The 14,042-nt window shown below is 50.5% G+C and overlaps 1 protein-coding gene across 1 annotated transcript in view; it reads right to left on the bottom strand.

Annotated features, from left to right (window-relative positions):
• COL22A1 (collagen type XXII alpha 1 chain) overlaps nt 1-14,042 on the bottom strand; it is a 241,976-nt gene that overhangs the window by 138,507 nt on the left and 89,427 nt on the right. The window contains exon 21 of the mRNA XM_062189414.1: nt 11,760-11,813. Coding sequence (XP_062045398.1) covers nt 11,760-11,813 — 54 coding nt within the window. The remainder of the gene's footprint in view (nt 1-11,759; nt 11,814-14,042) is intronic.

Here is a 14,042-nt window from a genome sequence, read left to right as displayed (position 1 = left end):
TTAATCTTGCCAAAGATAGTTAACACACAGGTAAGCCGCTCTCTCGCCACACATGTACACACACACACACACACGCACACATTCATAAACTATCACACACCATTGAGTCTGTGAATAAACTTTGCCTTTCCCCACTGCACAAATGCTGCTTCTGCCCTGCCCTCCACAGAGACAATGCTTCCACCCAAAGGAGGTGCACTGAGCAGCCCCCCACTCACGGGCAGGTGGGCCCCCAGGCCACATCCTCTCTTCTGCTACTGCAGTCCGTGCTGCAGCACACACCCTGCCCCCAGCATGCTGATCTGAAAGTTCAGGCTCCATCCACCCCTTCTCAACAGGCGTAAGGTGTGGGCTGGTTTGTTTAATGTATTCAGCGAGGTGATGGCAAACATTATACACAGGAGCTATCTAAATGACACAATAAGGGCATGCATGTTTTATTCTCGGTAGTTTTCCCGATTAAACAAAAACGCTGCAATCTGAAATTAAAAGTGAAATCCGACTGTTTCCTGAGCGCCCACAATTTGGGAGACCGCCTTTCTGGTTCCTGCCACGTGTGTCCTTCCTTCATTGGCTCTGCGAGAGGACCCTGGGGGACAGGTGGTCTCAGCCCCATCCGCCGGTGTCACGTGGACTTTCAGAGTCAAGATCTCACCTGTTACACAGCCAGCAAGGGACAGAGTTCCCTGCTCATGGTGTTGCCTTCACAGGGCTTGGAAGACAACGAAAAGGTGTAATTTCTCCCTGTGTTTGCTGCATGACAGAACCTGATGATACCAGCTCCGCCTCTCAGTCAGCAGCTCTGGTCCTCTGACCTCTGCTCTGGGCAGCCCACTTGCTCTCAACCCCAGCTCACACCAACACACCAGGTCACTTCTTTCCTTGGGCTGTGCTCAGCCTGGCTCCGATATTTCCTGTTGCATCCTCACTTCCTCCTTCCCTTCCTCCTTCCCTCCTTCTCTTTCTCCCTCTCCTCCTTCCTTCCTTGATTTCTCCACCCACCCCCTGCATGCCATCTCATGAGCAGGTAACACATGCTGAGCCCAAAGCAATGAGCTACGTGATGCTGCTGCGCACCCCCCTCCCCGTCTCCTCCCTAGATCACCAATGCAATCAGAAGGCCCGTCCTCCCTCGGGAGCTGCTGCAGGCTCTTGTCTTGCTGCCCAACAGGGCACAGGGTTTGGGGGCTACATGGTGGAGCACTCTGAGCTCAGAGGAAACTTCTCCAAGTCCTAGAATCCCAAGGAAAGAGACTTGCTCACTCTGGCTGAAGATGGAAAAGGTACTTCCGTCTACTTCTCCTGCTTATTTCCTGACATGCTCGATCCTATGACAAGCCGAGAAGTGAGCACATGCACAGGGCAAAGCCAGGGACAGATGTGCAACACATACAATCAGCAGCCTGGGACAGGTGCCCGAGGGGCCTGCAGACTGCCCAGGGGAGGCTGATGCTGCGAGGGTGTGACGCAGGAGGAAGAGGAGCTTGCAGGAAACAGAGCAGGCGAGTGCGGAGAGGCAGACAGCAGCTGCCCTGCGCTCAGCCCGTGTGCAATCCAGGATGGGCACGTGCAGGACCGGGGTGCGGCCAACAAGGCCAGCAGTGAGTCACGAGGGCCATGGGGAGCCACGCAAGAGGCCCCAGATTCTGAATAACCACACAGCCTCATCCACAGGGCAGGAAGGATGGGAAACGCTAACAAAAATCACCTGCTCCCCTCCAAGCAGGCAGAACTACATCTCAAAACGTAGAGGAAGGCCAACCTCCTCTGCTCAGCAACACTGCGCTGCTACTCCACTACCGAGAACGAAGCTTCCACAGCCTACAGCCCGCAGCCTGGCCCCCCGAGAACTCCCTCCTGCTGCCCCCTCATCTCACTTCCTTGCATCCTTTTTCCTACCTCCAGCCATGCCGGCCCCCTCCTACACCTGAACATGCTGCATGTGTTCTGGCCTCAACCTCTTCCCGTTGGCTGTCTCTTCTGCCCGGGATGCTCATCCCCAGGGCACCCACTGGGATCAACTCCTCAGTTCAATCAGGTCTCTGCTCAAATATTTGTCCCCTCATGTGAGTGTCCTCCTGAGCCTGAGACACCTTCCCTCTGCCCCACTGTGGCCCCTTCCCCTGCGGTGTGCCCCCCAAATGATGCTGATGTTTATTGTCACCTGTCCAGCCCTCACGGGACACAAGCCCAGAAAGCAGGATTAGGTCTGGTTGTGTTCAATGCTTGCTGTGGTCCCAGAACAGTGATGCACACTCGATGCATGTTTGTGGGATAAACGGACCCTTTGTGATTGGTGTGGTCCAGAGCCATCATGGCGGCAGTGGGGACAGCAGTGATGCACTGAGAGAAGCAATGTTAGGGAGGAATGGAGCTATAAGTTGGTGATTTGGGGGCCTGCAGACAGAATGAGTTGGTCTGACTTAGAGGTGGGAGCCCACAGGGTGCAGTGAGCAGTAGGTATGAATGCACTGCTTGACACTTGTCAGGGAAATTCAAAATGTGGTCGCAGATAGCTTCAGAGAGGAGTGCAGCCTCAGAGGCACCCCACCTGGCCGTGCTCTGATTACTGTGGTCACTAAGAGAGCCACACACTGCCAGCTCCCCGTCCTCAGGGAATGGAGACCAGACCCCTTGAACGCTGCATCCAGACAAGACACTCCCTCCAACTGCGTCCAGGTTATGGCACAGAGAGCCACCTGCTTTTTACAAGATGAATAAGCCGTTTTCCCTCATGGTCAGTAGAACAATCTGGTGAACAATCGGAATTCAGAACCGAGGCCAGCAAAGTGCCTCTGTTACGTGAGGGATGGGACGACGTGAGGGTTGGTGGGAGAGGACCACAGAGAAGAAGACAGGGCGCTCTCGGTTTGGATTGAGCAGAATCTCTAAGATGCATCAGCTCCTCCTCCAGATGGTGCCATCACCTTTGGGGGGCTGCAGTGAGCTTCTCAATGCCTTCTCTTACAGGAGGCATTGCTAATGCTCGGGAAGACGGACACATGAGATGAACAGGGGACGTGGAACAGGGGACGTGGAACAGGCATGGAGTCGGGAGGTGCTTCTGGGCTGGGGAAATCAGACGAGCAGACTTGTGGGCAGTTAGGGAGGATATGGTGGGGAAAAAGTGTGCCTACAGAAGCAAACATTTCCAGCAGTAGGTTTTCAGCAAGGAGGAGGAAAAGAAGAGGCCAGAGGAGGAAACGCATCAGAAACCTGTGACCCAAAGGCCAGTGCTGTGGTGTATGTCACTGCCTGTGACATCAGCATCCCATATGGGCACCTGCTTCAGTCCTAGCTGCTCTCCTTCCAATCCAGCTCCCTGCTTATGACCATGGAAAAGCAGCAGAAGATGGCCCAAGTACTTGGGCCTCTGTCACCCATGTAGGAGACCCAGATGAAGCTTCAGGGTCCTGGCTTAGGCCTGACCCAGCTCTGGCCACTGCAGCCATCTGGGGAGTGAACCAGCAGATAGAAGATATCTTTCTGTCTCTCCCTCCCTCTCTGACTTTCAAATAAATGCATGAATATGATATTAAAAATAATAAAGAAATCTGTGACCTTGGTAGTGTCATAAGACATCCTTGCCCCCCAAAGTCAGAATCACATGGGTCATTCCTCCCAGAGAATCACCAGGGCGACTTGATCGCTCTGTCCAGCTCTGGCCTCCATGTACACACTTTCTAAACTGTCAGAGCCACCTCTGTGCCCTAGAGGGCCTCTTCCTTCCTGCAGCCACCACCAAGAGCTGACCCTGGCCCTCGGGGCCCACCTCTCCCCTGCAGACACTCCTTGGGCCAACCTGTGCTGGCCGCTGTGTTTCCTGCAGGGTTAGGAAGCTCCGCCCAAGCCACCACCCACCTCAGAAGTGATCAGAGGCTCCTCATTATCTCAGAGAGATCACCTGAGCTGCTTCCTGTGCAGCCCTCCAGGCCCTGGGACTCTGCCCTGTCTCTGCCATCCAGCTTCCGGGGTTCCTGCTCCCTTCTCCCACACAACAGCCTCGCTGGGCTGCCTGCCTCAGTCCCCCAAGCTCCCCTGGCACTTGTGTTCTCTGAGACTCTACCCCTGTGCTCTTTCCATCTGGAATAGCCCCTCCCCATCTCGACGTGTCCAAATCACAGCCCACACCAGTACCTCCTCAGGCAGCTTCAGCAATAGCCAGAGATAACAGCCAAAATGCTAAAAATACTTGTGAGAACCAGATTCCCCAAGGCCAGTTGAAGGATAATGAGTTAGAATTGCCAGGGGCAGGGTGCAAAGCTCCAGGAAAGTGGCTCTGAGGGTTTGACCGCTCAATTCCATCAAAGGATGCTCTGTCTTCCTTCCCCAATCCCGTTCCTGAATGGCTCTGAGGGCAAAGGATTCTAAAGCTAAAATAGGAGGGAGGGAAGCCTCTAACTGGCTGAGTCTTAGTTGTCCCACACGAGAAAGGTTATTCATTGTAATTACCAGAAAATACAGTAGCAGGAGAAATCACTTGGTGTTTGAGAAAGTGATTACAAAGTATCATGAAGCATTCATCAACGGTAGCAGACACTGTTGAGAACGGAGAGGAGGCAGATAGTGACTGCGGTGGAAAGGAATAGCAATGTTCTGGCTCCTTCCGGAAGTGCCCCCAGCGAGTGACAGCCCGTGCTCTATACCTGTTTTTTAGAATCACTACCTTCTGGCTGTGTCACAGGGATAACTGAGAGGAGGCTACCGTGTGCTTGGTGACAGTGGTGCTGGGACAGCGATGACGGTGGAGGTGGTGGTGATGGCTCTGACACTGATGGTGATAACTTGGGTGGTGGTGGTGCCAACAGGAATAACAGTGGTGGTGGTGCTGCTGCTGGCGACACTGATGGCGAGGATTTTGGTGCTGTTGGTAATGATGATGGTGATGATGGTAATGATAATGGCAGTGAGTTTGGTGGTAACCGTGGTGGCATTGATGACGATGGTGGTGGTTTTTCTGACAGTGATGGTTTTTGTGGTGGTGGCGACGTCTTGGATGGCAGTGGTGGCAGTGACAGTGGGCACTCTAGGGGCAGCTCCTATGTAACTTTTACATTTTCAACCCACAACTGACTATGGGGGGTTGAGAAGTGCTGGTAATGACAGTTTCATAGCAACCCAGAGCTGTTTTATTAACAATGGGTGTATTCTTTGTCATTTTTCTCTTCTCTTTTAAATTACTACCCAGCACAGTATCTGCCTAGGTGTTTATAGTTTATCATAAAGGTCATTTTCAAGCCATTCTGAGTGCCAGGATGCTGAGTGGGCTGGTGCTTCCAAGGCTGTCTGCCCAGAGAGGAGGGAAGCCGTAAATTCTGAGCCGAAAAAGCCTTCCCAGCCAGCTCGAGTGAGTGAACACAGCCATTGCAGGGGCCATTAGCGGATAAAAGGACCGCTTATGTGAGTGATTCTAATATACACCGTATGGCCGTTTGCTCAGTTCCTGTCCTCCATGCCTCCAAACGTCAAACACGATTATTTTCCACTGGTTAGAGCGGAGACCAGGTGCTCAGGGAAAACCCAGGGTGTCCTCGCATAAACCCTGGCTCCGTGCCCAGAAATGAATCAAACAGTAGCCTGTGATCCAATTGATGCTGTTACCATCTGGTAGAGAAGAAAAAGGCCGGGAAAGGCTTTATAAATGGAAAGTAAACCAAATTCAACCCTGGATTCCACTGACAAAAGACCACCCATGTTTCTCTGGTTCTCCACCCAAGTCTGCCAGGCACTGGAGCTGAGAGCACCAAACGATAATGAAAGCCTCAGCTCCAAGAGAAACAGAAATCAAAGTGACAGGTGTCCAGTGCATCCTAGTGGCTAGAAACGGCTCCGGGTCTCTTCAAGGAGCACACAGCAAGGAAGCAAGGCTCCAGGTCGGGAGTTGGGTGCACATGTCCATCAGTGGACAGATGGATGGACACACACACACACACACACACTTATCCCATCCTAAAGCAAAGCCAATGGAGGCTCAGAGCCAACCAAATCTGAGCTCCAATCCCTGCCACACGTTAACAGTCTGGGGGACACCGGTCATTTCTAAGAATTAAGGGTGAAGCAAGAGTATAAAAAAAAATCCAGCGACTACTATGCAATCATTGTTCAGTTCCTTCATTTCCTTCTTCCACTAGCTCCGTACCTGAACAGATGGATTCCATTAAAATGCATTCCTAAAGCAACTGACATACCAAGAACACCATGGAGCATACGGGGAGCCCTTCCATCTTTAGTAGGAATGAGAGCATCTATATTGATAGGACCTCGTCTTCAGTTCTCAGCTAATAGTGAGAAGGGAGACCAGACAATTAGAGAAATCAAAAGGGCCAGGGGCCGTCGCTGTGGTGCAGCAGGTTAACGCCCTGATCTGAAGTGCTGGCATCCTATACGGGTGCCGGTTCGAGACCTGGCTGTTCCACTTCCGATCCAGCTCTCTGCTGTGGCCTGGGAAGGCAGTGGAAGATGGCCTAAGTCCTTGGGCCCCTGAACCTTGTGGGAGACCTGGAGAGGCTTCTGGCTCCTGATTGGTGCAGCTCCATCCGTTGCGGCCATCTGGGGAGCGAGCCAGTGGATGGAAGACCTCTCTCTCTCTCTCTCTATGTATGTAACTCTTTCAGATAAATAAATAAATCTTTAAAAAAGAAAGAAAGAAATCAAACTGGCCAAAGAGTTCGCCCCCAACTGTGGAAGAGCACGGACAAAGATCCACATGACCTTGAGAAGGTCGTGCTGTCTTCCTGGGCACTGAATTTCTCAAGGATCCCTTTTACCAGGATGATTCTACTGGTTCAGATGTTCCAAATTACGCTGCAAAGCCTAAATTTCTTTTTTCTCAGGAAAGAGGAAAGGAGGAACTCGGTCTACTTCAGCCAGGACCTGGTACAACCAAAATTAAAAATAAAAAGGCACAAGAAGGGACCATGTTGTTTTTTCTCATAAAAAACTCAACTTTGGCACTGGAATTGTGGCAATACCACTGCCTGCAATGCCCACATCTCACATGGGTACCAGTTCATATGTTGGCTGCTCTACTTCCATTCCAGCTCCCTGCTAATGGCCTGGGAAAGCAGCAGAGGGTGGCCCAAGTGCTTAGGCCCCTTCACCCACGTGGGAGACCTGGATGGAGCTCCTGGTTTCCTGGCTTCCTGGCTTTGGCCTGGCCCAACCCAGTGGTTACAGCCATTTGGGAATGAACCCATAGTTGGAAGATATCTCAATCTCAGTCCTTCTGTCTCTGTAACTCCGCCTTTAATAGAATAAAATTAAAAACAAAACTTGACATTCCCTGTTGAAGGGCAGAACCCAGGTGACCAGATGCCCAGTTCTGAGACCTCTGGGGTCGACTCACACGGTCTGTGCCCAGCTGCATGTGGTTCCTCCCTGATCACACAAGATGCTCACTGACACCTTTATGTATTCCTCTGTGTGTGTGTGTGTGTGTGTAAAACACACATGTTTGATGGATCAGAGGAATTTTCAGTGCTGTGGGTACAGAAATAAACAGCAAAGTCCTGGCACTCCTGATCTCACATTCTGGTGGAGGAAACAGCAAACAAATTCTCCAAACAGAAAACCATCACGTAAGTCCTCTGCGGAGAATGTGCCGGGGGCAGGGCAGGTGGCTGCCGCAGGGAGGGCGAGGATGGCCTGGAAGGATCCTGTTTGGAAAAAGCGAGTCCCCTGCGAGCTCTGGAGCTTTCAAATATCGCAGTGGCCTGGAGCCAGGCTCATTCGCCTGCCGGCACATTCTGGTTCGGCTGTAACTGCAGCCTCTCCCACTGCATCTCCGTGACACAGCTCCCTGCTCAGCTTCTTCGAGGCCTGGTCTAGACGACCAGAAGGAATGCAAGACTTCCAGGAGTCGGGTGGGCCTACCTCGGGCAGGTGGGCAGGTGGGCAGGTGGGCAGGCAGGAGGGCGTCTCCTGTGGGATGGTGGAGCATGTACTTAGCTCCCAATTCTCCACTTCACCGTGTAATTGTGGAAAAGTGCCTGCTTGGTCCAAATGATACCTTTACCTTGCCAGGGATTAGCCTGTCTGCCTGTCACTACCCTGCAATGAAGGGCCTGGGTTCCTATCCCCACCCTGTGCTGGAGTCCCTGCCTCTCGGCACACAGGGTCCTGCACCTTGCCGTGGTCTTGTCTGTCCCCTTGGTGAGCCTGAACATGCACAGCGACATGCAGGAGTTCTGACTGATGTTTCCATTGAAACTGATGAGCAGGAAATGACAGGTCGCGGCGCAGGAAGTAGAGACATCATTCTCTGGATAAGTCATTCTGTCTCCAGTCTGCCTGACTCAGCCAGAGAATGACTGAAAAGGAAGCTGCTTCCAAGCCCACGAGGCTGCAATTTGTTTCTATTCTCTTGTGTTCCTTAGGTACAGGCACTGAGTCAGCAATATCCACAGGACAGAACCACCCGGAATCAGGGAAACACCGGTGACCACTAGAGGGCCAGGGGTCTCCAAAACACCCCTGGTCGTCATCTTCTACTCCCTAGAGGGAGCAGGACAAGAAGGAGTTGTCCTCTAGACCCAGCTGCACCCTGTGTCAACGCTCTTGTCACCTGCCTTGCACCTCTCAGTTCCCTCTCCTGCGTTAGACTCTCCAACCCTATTCTCCCCACAGGACCTGGGCCAGTAAGGGTGTTCAGGAGCCCTGTGCCTCCTCCAGCCCCTGGCCCTGATCCGGGTCACCTCATTGGTCTCCTTTCCCCTTGTGGTCTGTTCCCAAGAGCCACACGGAAGTGTTTGGAAGGCGAGCAGGGCCCTGCTGCGGCTGAGCGGCAAACTCTGCAGTGAGGAGGTTGCACCCAGGGCTCCACGAGACAGGAAGACTCTCAACACCAGGTGAATATTTAATGACACTTCAGATAGCTGTTTGCATAGATTCAGAAGGGATGACGGTATTATGGCTTTGCTTCACCTAAGATGCCTTGTTCTGGGGAGACAACATACTGAAATATTTAGGAACAAAATGAGGTGATGGCTTGGGGGACTGCTTTCAGCTAACCTGCAGGTGTGTAGAAGCAGGGGTTGGTACACCCACAACTTCCCCAGTGTCTTGGTAAGCGTTAACGTGGGTACCAGTATATAAGGGTTCATTTTACTGATCTTTCTGCCTCTGTAAATGGCCTTTTTCCATAAGAAAGCATGTTTAAAGGCATGTAGTTCAGTCATTCTAAAAGCAGTTAACAGGCCTTATCATGATGCAACAGCCTACCACAAACTGGCTCCCAGTCTCTGCCACTTCTCCTCCTAGTGGCCCCCTGGCTGCCTCGAGCCACACCAGCCTCTGAGCTCAAATTCCGCAAGCAGGCACCTGCCTCAGGCCCTTCCCTCACTCTGCCTGGGATGCTCATCCTGCAGTTGTCAGCATCATCAACGCCCTCACCCCTTGAGACATTCAGGGGCAGCTTCCCCAGTGGAGCCTTCCTGCACTCTGCTCACATGCGTTTTTGTCCCACACAGGAGCACAGAGAACCATTCTCACTGACCAGCAACAAAGCCGGCAGCCAGTCACTGCTGAAGAAACACTCACTAAATGAATGAGGACGTGGAAGGAAGGAGAGAGGAGGAGGAGCGAGATGGGAGAAGGGCAGGTGGAAGAAAGCCAGCAAATACAAGAAAGGAAAGAGGTACATAAGGAAAGGAAATGGAAGAGGGATTGGTTGAGGGTCCTAGTATGGCACTGGCAGAGCTGAAGTGAGGGCCATGCCCACAGCCCTTTGAACCACACTGGCGAGTTTCCAAATTGGAGAGGAGGTATGGGTGGGAGCTGGTGGGTAAAGCAGCAGGATGGCAGTCTTCAATGCCACCATTGCTCCTGCTGAAACCCACTCACTTCTGCAATGCCGCTTCTTTTCCCTCTGAACACTGCAGTGTTTACCAGTCTCTACTGAGGTGCTGGGCATCTCTGTATGCATGCATCAGGTTCCTTAGCTGACCACTAAGACATTAATCTTTTCAGAAACCCCCAAGGCACATATTTAGTAGAGGGCCTGTGCGTTGTAAGAACTCAGAACACGTGGACCTGACAAGCAAGCTCCAAGTAAGATATTCCCTCCCTTTTTTAATAAAAGTAAATTAGATCACGGCATAGATTAAAAAGCCTTCACACTCATCCTTACATAAACAATTCCACCTACCATCTGATACTGCATTAGCGAAAGTAATACTTGCAGCAGTTCAATGCAAAATGAAACAAGGTGCACATAAACATTCATTACATAAATGTACAAAGATTACTGTTCTCTCTGAAAACTGCACGTGAACACATTGGTAGAATGAGAGCATGCCATCGGCTCGCTGTGGACCACCCTCCACCCTGGGCACTTCTCATAACAGAACAGTGGGGGTGATGCCTTCCCCAGTCTTACAGGAAGTAAATGGACATGAAACAGACCAGGTGACCTGCGGGGCCACCCAGCAGATGAGAAGTAGAGCTTCTTGCTCAGGTCATCCTATTTTAAAGTCCAGGATCCTCCCACTCACAGAGGAGACAGCAACCTGGCTTTGACACATGTGACTTCCTCATTTGACTCACATGGATACTGAGGCCAGGCATGGGGATGTGGGTGGGAGATGACATGTCCAAGGTCTTCTACTGGAGCTAAGTGACTCTCTTTCCTCTCACCCAATGTACCATCATGATGCCCTTTCATATCTCACTTAGTCTTCCACATCAGCAGCTCGCAGACGCTTGAGGATTCAATATGACTATGACAGGAAGTTATTTGCAAACAAAAGAACAATGTTCACAGGTGGGTACAGCCAGGCGAGGGTCTGTGTTGAATACTAACAGGATATCAGCAATTTCAGAATCGAAGGACAGAAATGTGACTTTGAGACATGGCAACCCCTGTAGACACAGCCAACCCACTGAATCTGATGCCCCAATTCCACTGAGAGACGGCCTCTTTCCATCCTGGAGATTCTGTCTCAGGACCGGAGCTGTCCCTGCCAATTGTCATGACCCCTGCGTCCACCCTCCTGTCTTTGGTCACTCAACCTCCAATGAAAACCTCCAAGGTATTAAGCTTGCTAGTTCCTGGAGCTGCCTGTCTCATCTATGGGAGGTTGTGTCCCTTGCACCGTACTCTGTGTAGAGTTTCCTACTGAAAACAGTGGGCACAGAATTGGAAATGAGGTCTGGTCCAGGGCACTGGGAGGGTTGCCAGGAGGACACCTGACCCAAACGTGCTTCTGCTTCTTATGACACTGTGTTAGGAGCCCTGGTTACTGCTGAATTAAAACCCAGAAGGTATGTACAATTCAGGTAAGAAGACAAGTGCTTAGGTAAATTGACACACCAAAGATTATGGCACTCAACAGTAACACAGGTCAAAGTAGCTCAGAGCAGGTGGGTAGATCTCTACCCCTTCACTCCTTTTTTTTTCCTCAAGACTTAACTCAACCATCACCTCCTTCAAGAAGCCCTGGCTGTTCCCCAGGCTGGGTCAGTTGCCCCCTTTTTGTGATCCATCAGCTCTAGCCTTCCCTCTGCAGGAGTTCTGATCACACATGGGTGTCACGTTTCTTTATGCATAACCATACAAGACAGCAGACTCATTTCCATGCTTCTGAGACCTAAGCCAGCTCCAGCTGGAGCATACAGATTATCTTCAGCCATATTTGGGGAACTGAGTCCAACCCTTCTACTTTAACAAGCTCAGCAGCTGGCATCATCTGCTCTGTCTGACCTTATAAAATGGGAATCGGTGTGCATGGGCTGGGGCAAGAAAAAGGAAGATGTTTACTTACTCGGAGACCTTGTGAGCCAGGGGGTCCATCTCTGCCTTCTGGACCCATCAGACCCTTTGGTGGAGAGAGATGGGGAAGAAAGAGAGACAATGGTAAATGCCAGCTTTACCAGGATAGTTGTGCTCTGCCTTTCACTGTCATGGGGTGGGGAAATACCAGGCACCCCAGTGGAGAAACTGGGGGTCAGAAGGGAGGAACATTCCAGTCTCTCCATCTGCAGCATTTTAAAACAAATACATTCATCTGGTCTGAGTAAGCATGTTTACAAAGAAGAAGCAGCAAAATCCCTTCGCACTACCGTAAAGACCAAATGGCTTGGATTAGTGGAAGTGTCTGGCACCCAGGTGTCTTCATCCCTATCCCCAGTGCTATTCACTCACAACATATGGGCTCAGAAAGAGCTGGATTAGATTATCTGACAGTCAGAGGCTAGTGATATGCAAAATACAACAGAATGGACATAAAAATGAAATTGTCTAGGAAAGATCAATTTCACTAAACAAGGAATATTGGTGCAGGGTGAGGTCATAGTGACCTAATTCAAATACTGCTTCCTCTCCTGCCTTGTGTCTGCAGCATGGCCTCAGGAAAAGTCTCTGGGCCTTGTAGAACTTGAGCTGTCTCAGTTCTAAAGAGAAGAAATATGTCCATCTATTGAGCAGTTGTGAGGTCCACATGAAAAATGGACGCTAAATCCACACAGCACCTGAATCCTCTGACAGCGCCCTGATTTATACCCAAATGAAAGCATCTAGAATACAGCAAGGAAAGTGAGTGGGTCACTAAAACCCTCAGCTCTCACTGTGACCCTGGGCGAATTCTGGCCAGAATCTCCCTCTTGGCACTTCATTTTCTCATCCTCAATAAACATGATTAGCACACTAACTCTTCCCAAATTTTGCAATAACGTATGAAGAGTCCAGGCTGTACTTAGGTCTAACATCTTATCTTTCATGATCCTCAACAAATGAACAAATGAGTGGACAAACTGCAGTAACAAAAGGTATGAATTCCCTTGTTTACAAAGAGCATTTTGAGCTGAGGGCATGCAGTGAGAGAAGACCCTGCAGGAGTGAGTTTTCTTTAAGCATCAAGAAACACCTGGCATTGATCTGCCCAGTTAGCCCTTTAGCCACTCAGCAAGACATCGGTAAAACTACCAGAGCCTGTTTCATGTTGGGGAAATGATGAGAGAGGCCAGCATCTGGATGCAGAATGCTGCCCACGGTTTCCATTTAGAGAATGGGAAATGTTTTCCTCTCTCTGGGACTGCTCAACACAAACTCAAAATTTTCCATTCTCAACAGAAGTCACTGAAGCCAGCTTCTCAATTTGATTCAATCCGATGAATATTTAGGGAACTGCTCTGTGGAAAGTCCTGAGTTAGGTGCTACTGAGGATTCAAAAGAAGAAGTAACAAAATCAGCAGTGGAGTGAGTAAAGCTTTATAAAGCACCGCTTCGTGCATTAGTTCACTGAACCCTCAGAGCCTATGCAGGAGATGATGGTGGTGATGGTGATGATTATTCCCAAGCTAGGGATCAAGCAAATGAGGATTAGAGATTAAGTAGCATCACCAAAGGCACACGATTCCATGGAGGAAGACATGGGACATGAAGCTAGATTCTCTGGCTCCTAATCCACAGACTTTCACAGCTCACATGGCAGTCGGGTCCCAGGGCAGCATGCCTCTTGAATGCCATGTTATGGGGCCATGCTTCCACAGCATGAGTCAAGTCACCACCATGCGATAAACTGTTGATTCAGGGATGGGAGAGATACTGTTCTTGGCCTTAACGATATCAGAGTCTCAGACTCTCATCATCAGTCCCCTTTTAACAACACCTTTAGCTAGGCTGTTTATTATCTGAACTCCATCCAAGAAAATATCATCACCAACCCAGGAACAGTACTAAATTCCATTCCATCAGGAGCACCCAGCCAAGATGACGTTTTCAGGACCATGGACAGCTACTGGGCAGCAGCGCTGAGAGATCTGGTGTCAGAATCTATGGAGGTCCAAGACCTCAGAGCAATAATACATGCAGGGGTTCCCATTTGGCATCTGGAGATTATAAATGTCTACTTGTAAGTATTTCTTTTTTAAGTGTATCTTCTTTATTAGACTATGGGCTTGGCATTTCCCTTGCTTTCAAGTAGGTGGCCACACGTTTGAGGTTTCTGCTTCTATTCCCCCTTCCACTGATCACAAATCACAAGAAAATATGCGGGGCCAGTGCTGAGGTGCAGTGGGTTAATCCCCCACCTGCGGTGCCAGCATCC

This window comes from Lepus europaeus, chromosome 4, assembly GCF_033115175.1.
Source record: "Lepus europaeus isolate LE1 chromosome 4, mLepTim1.pri, whole genome shotgun sequence".
NCBI lineage: Eukaryota > Metazoa > Chordata > Mammalia > Lagomorpha > Leporidae > Lepus > Lepus europaeus.
This window is presented reverse-complemented; position numbering and strand designations above follow the sequence as displayed.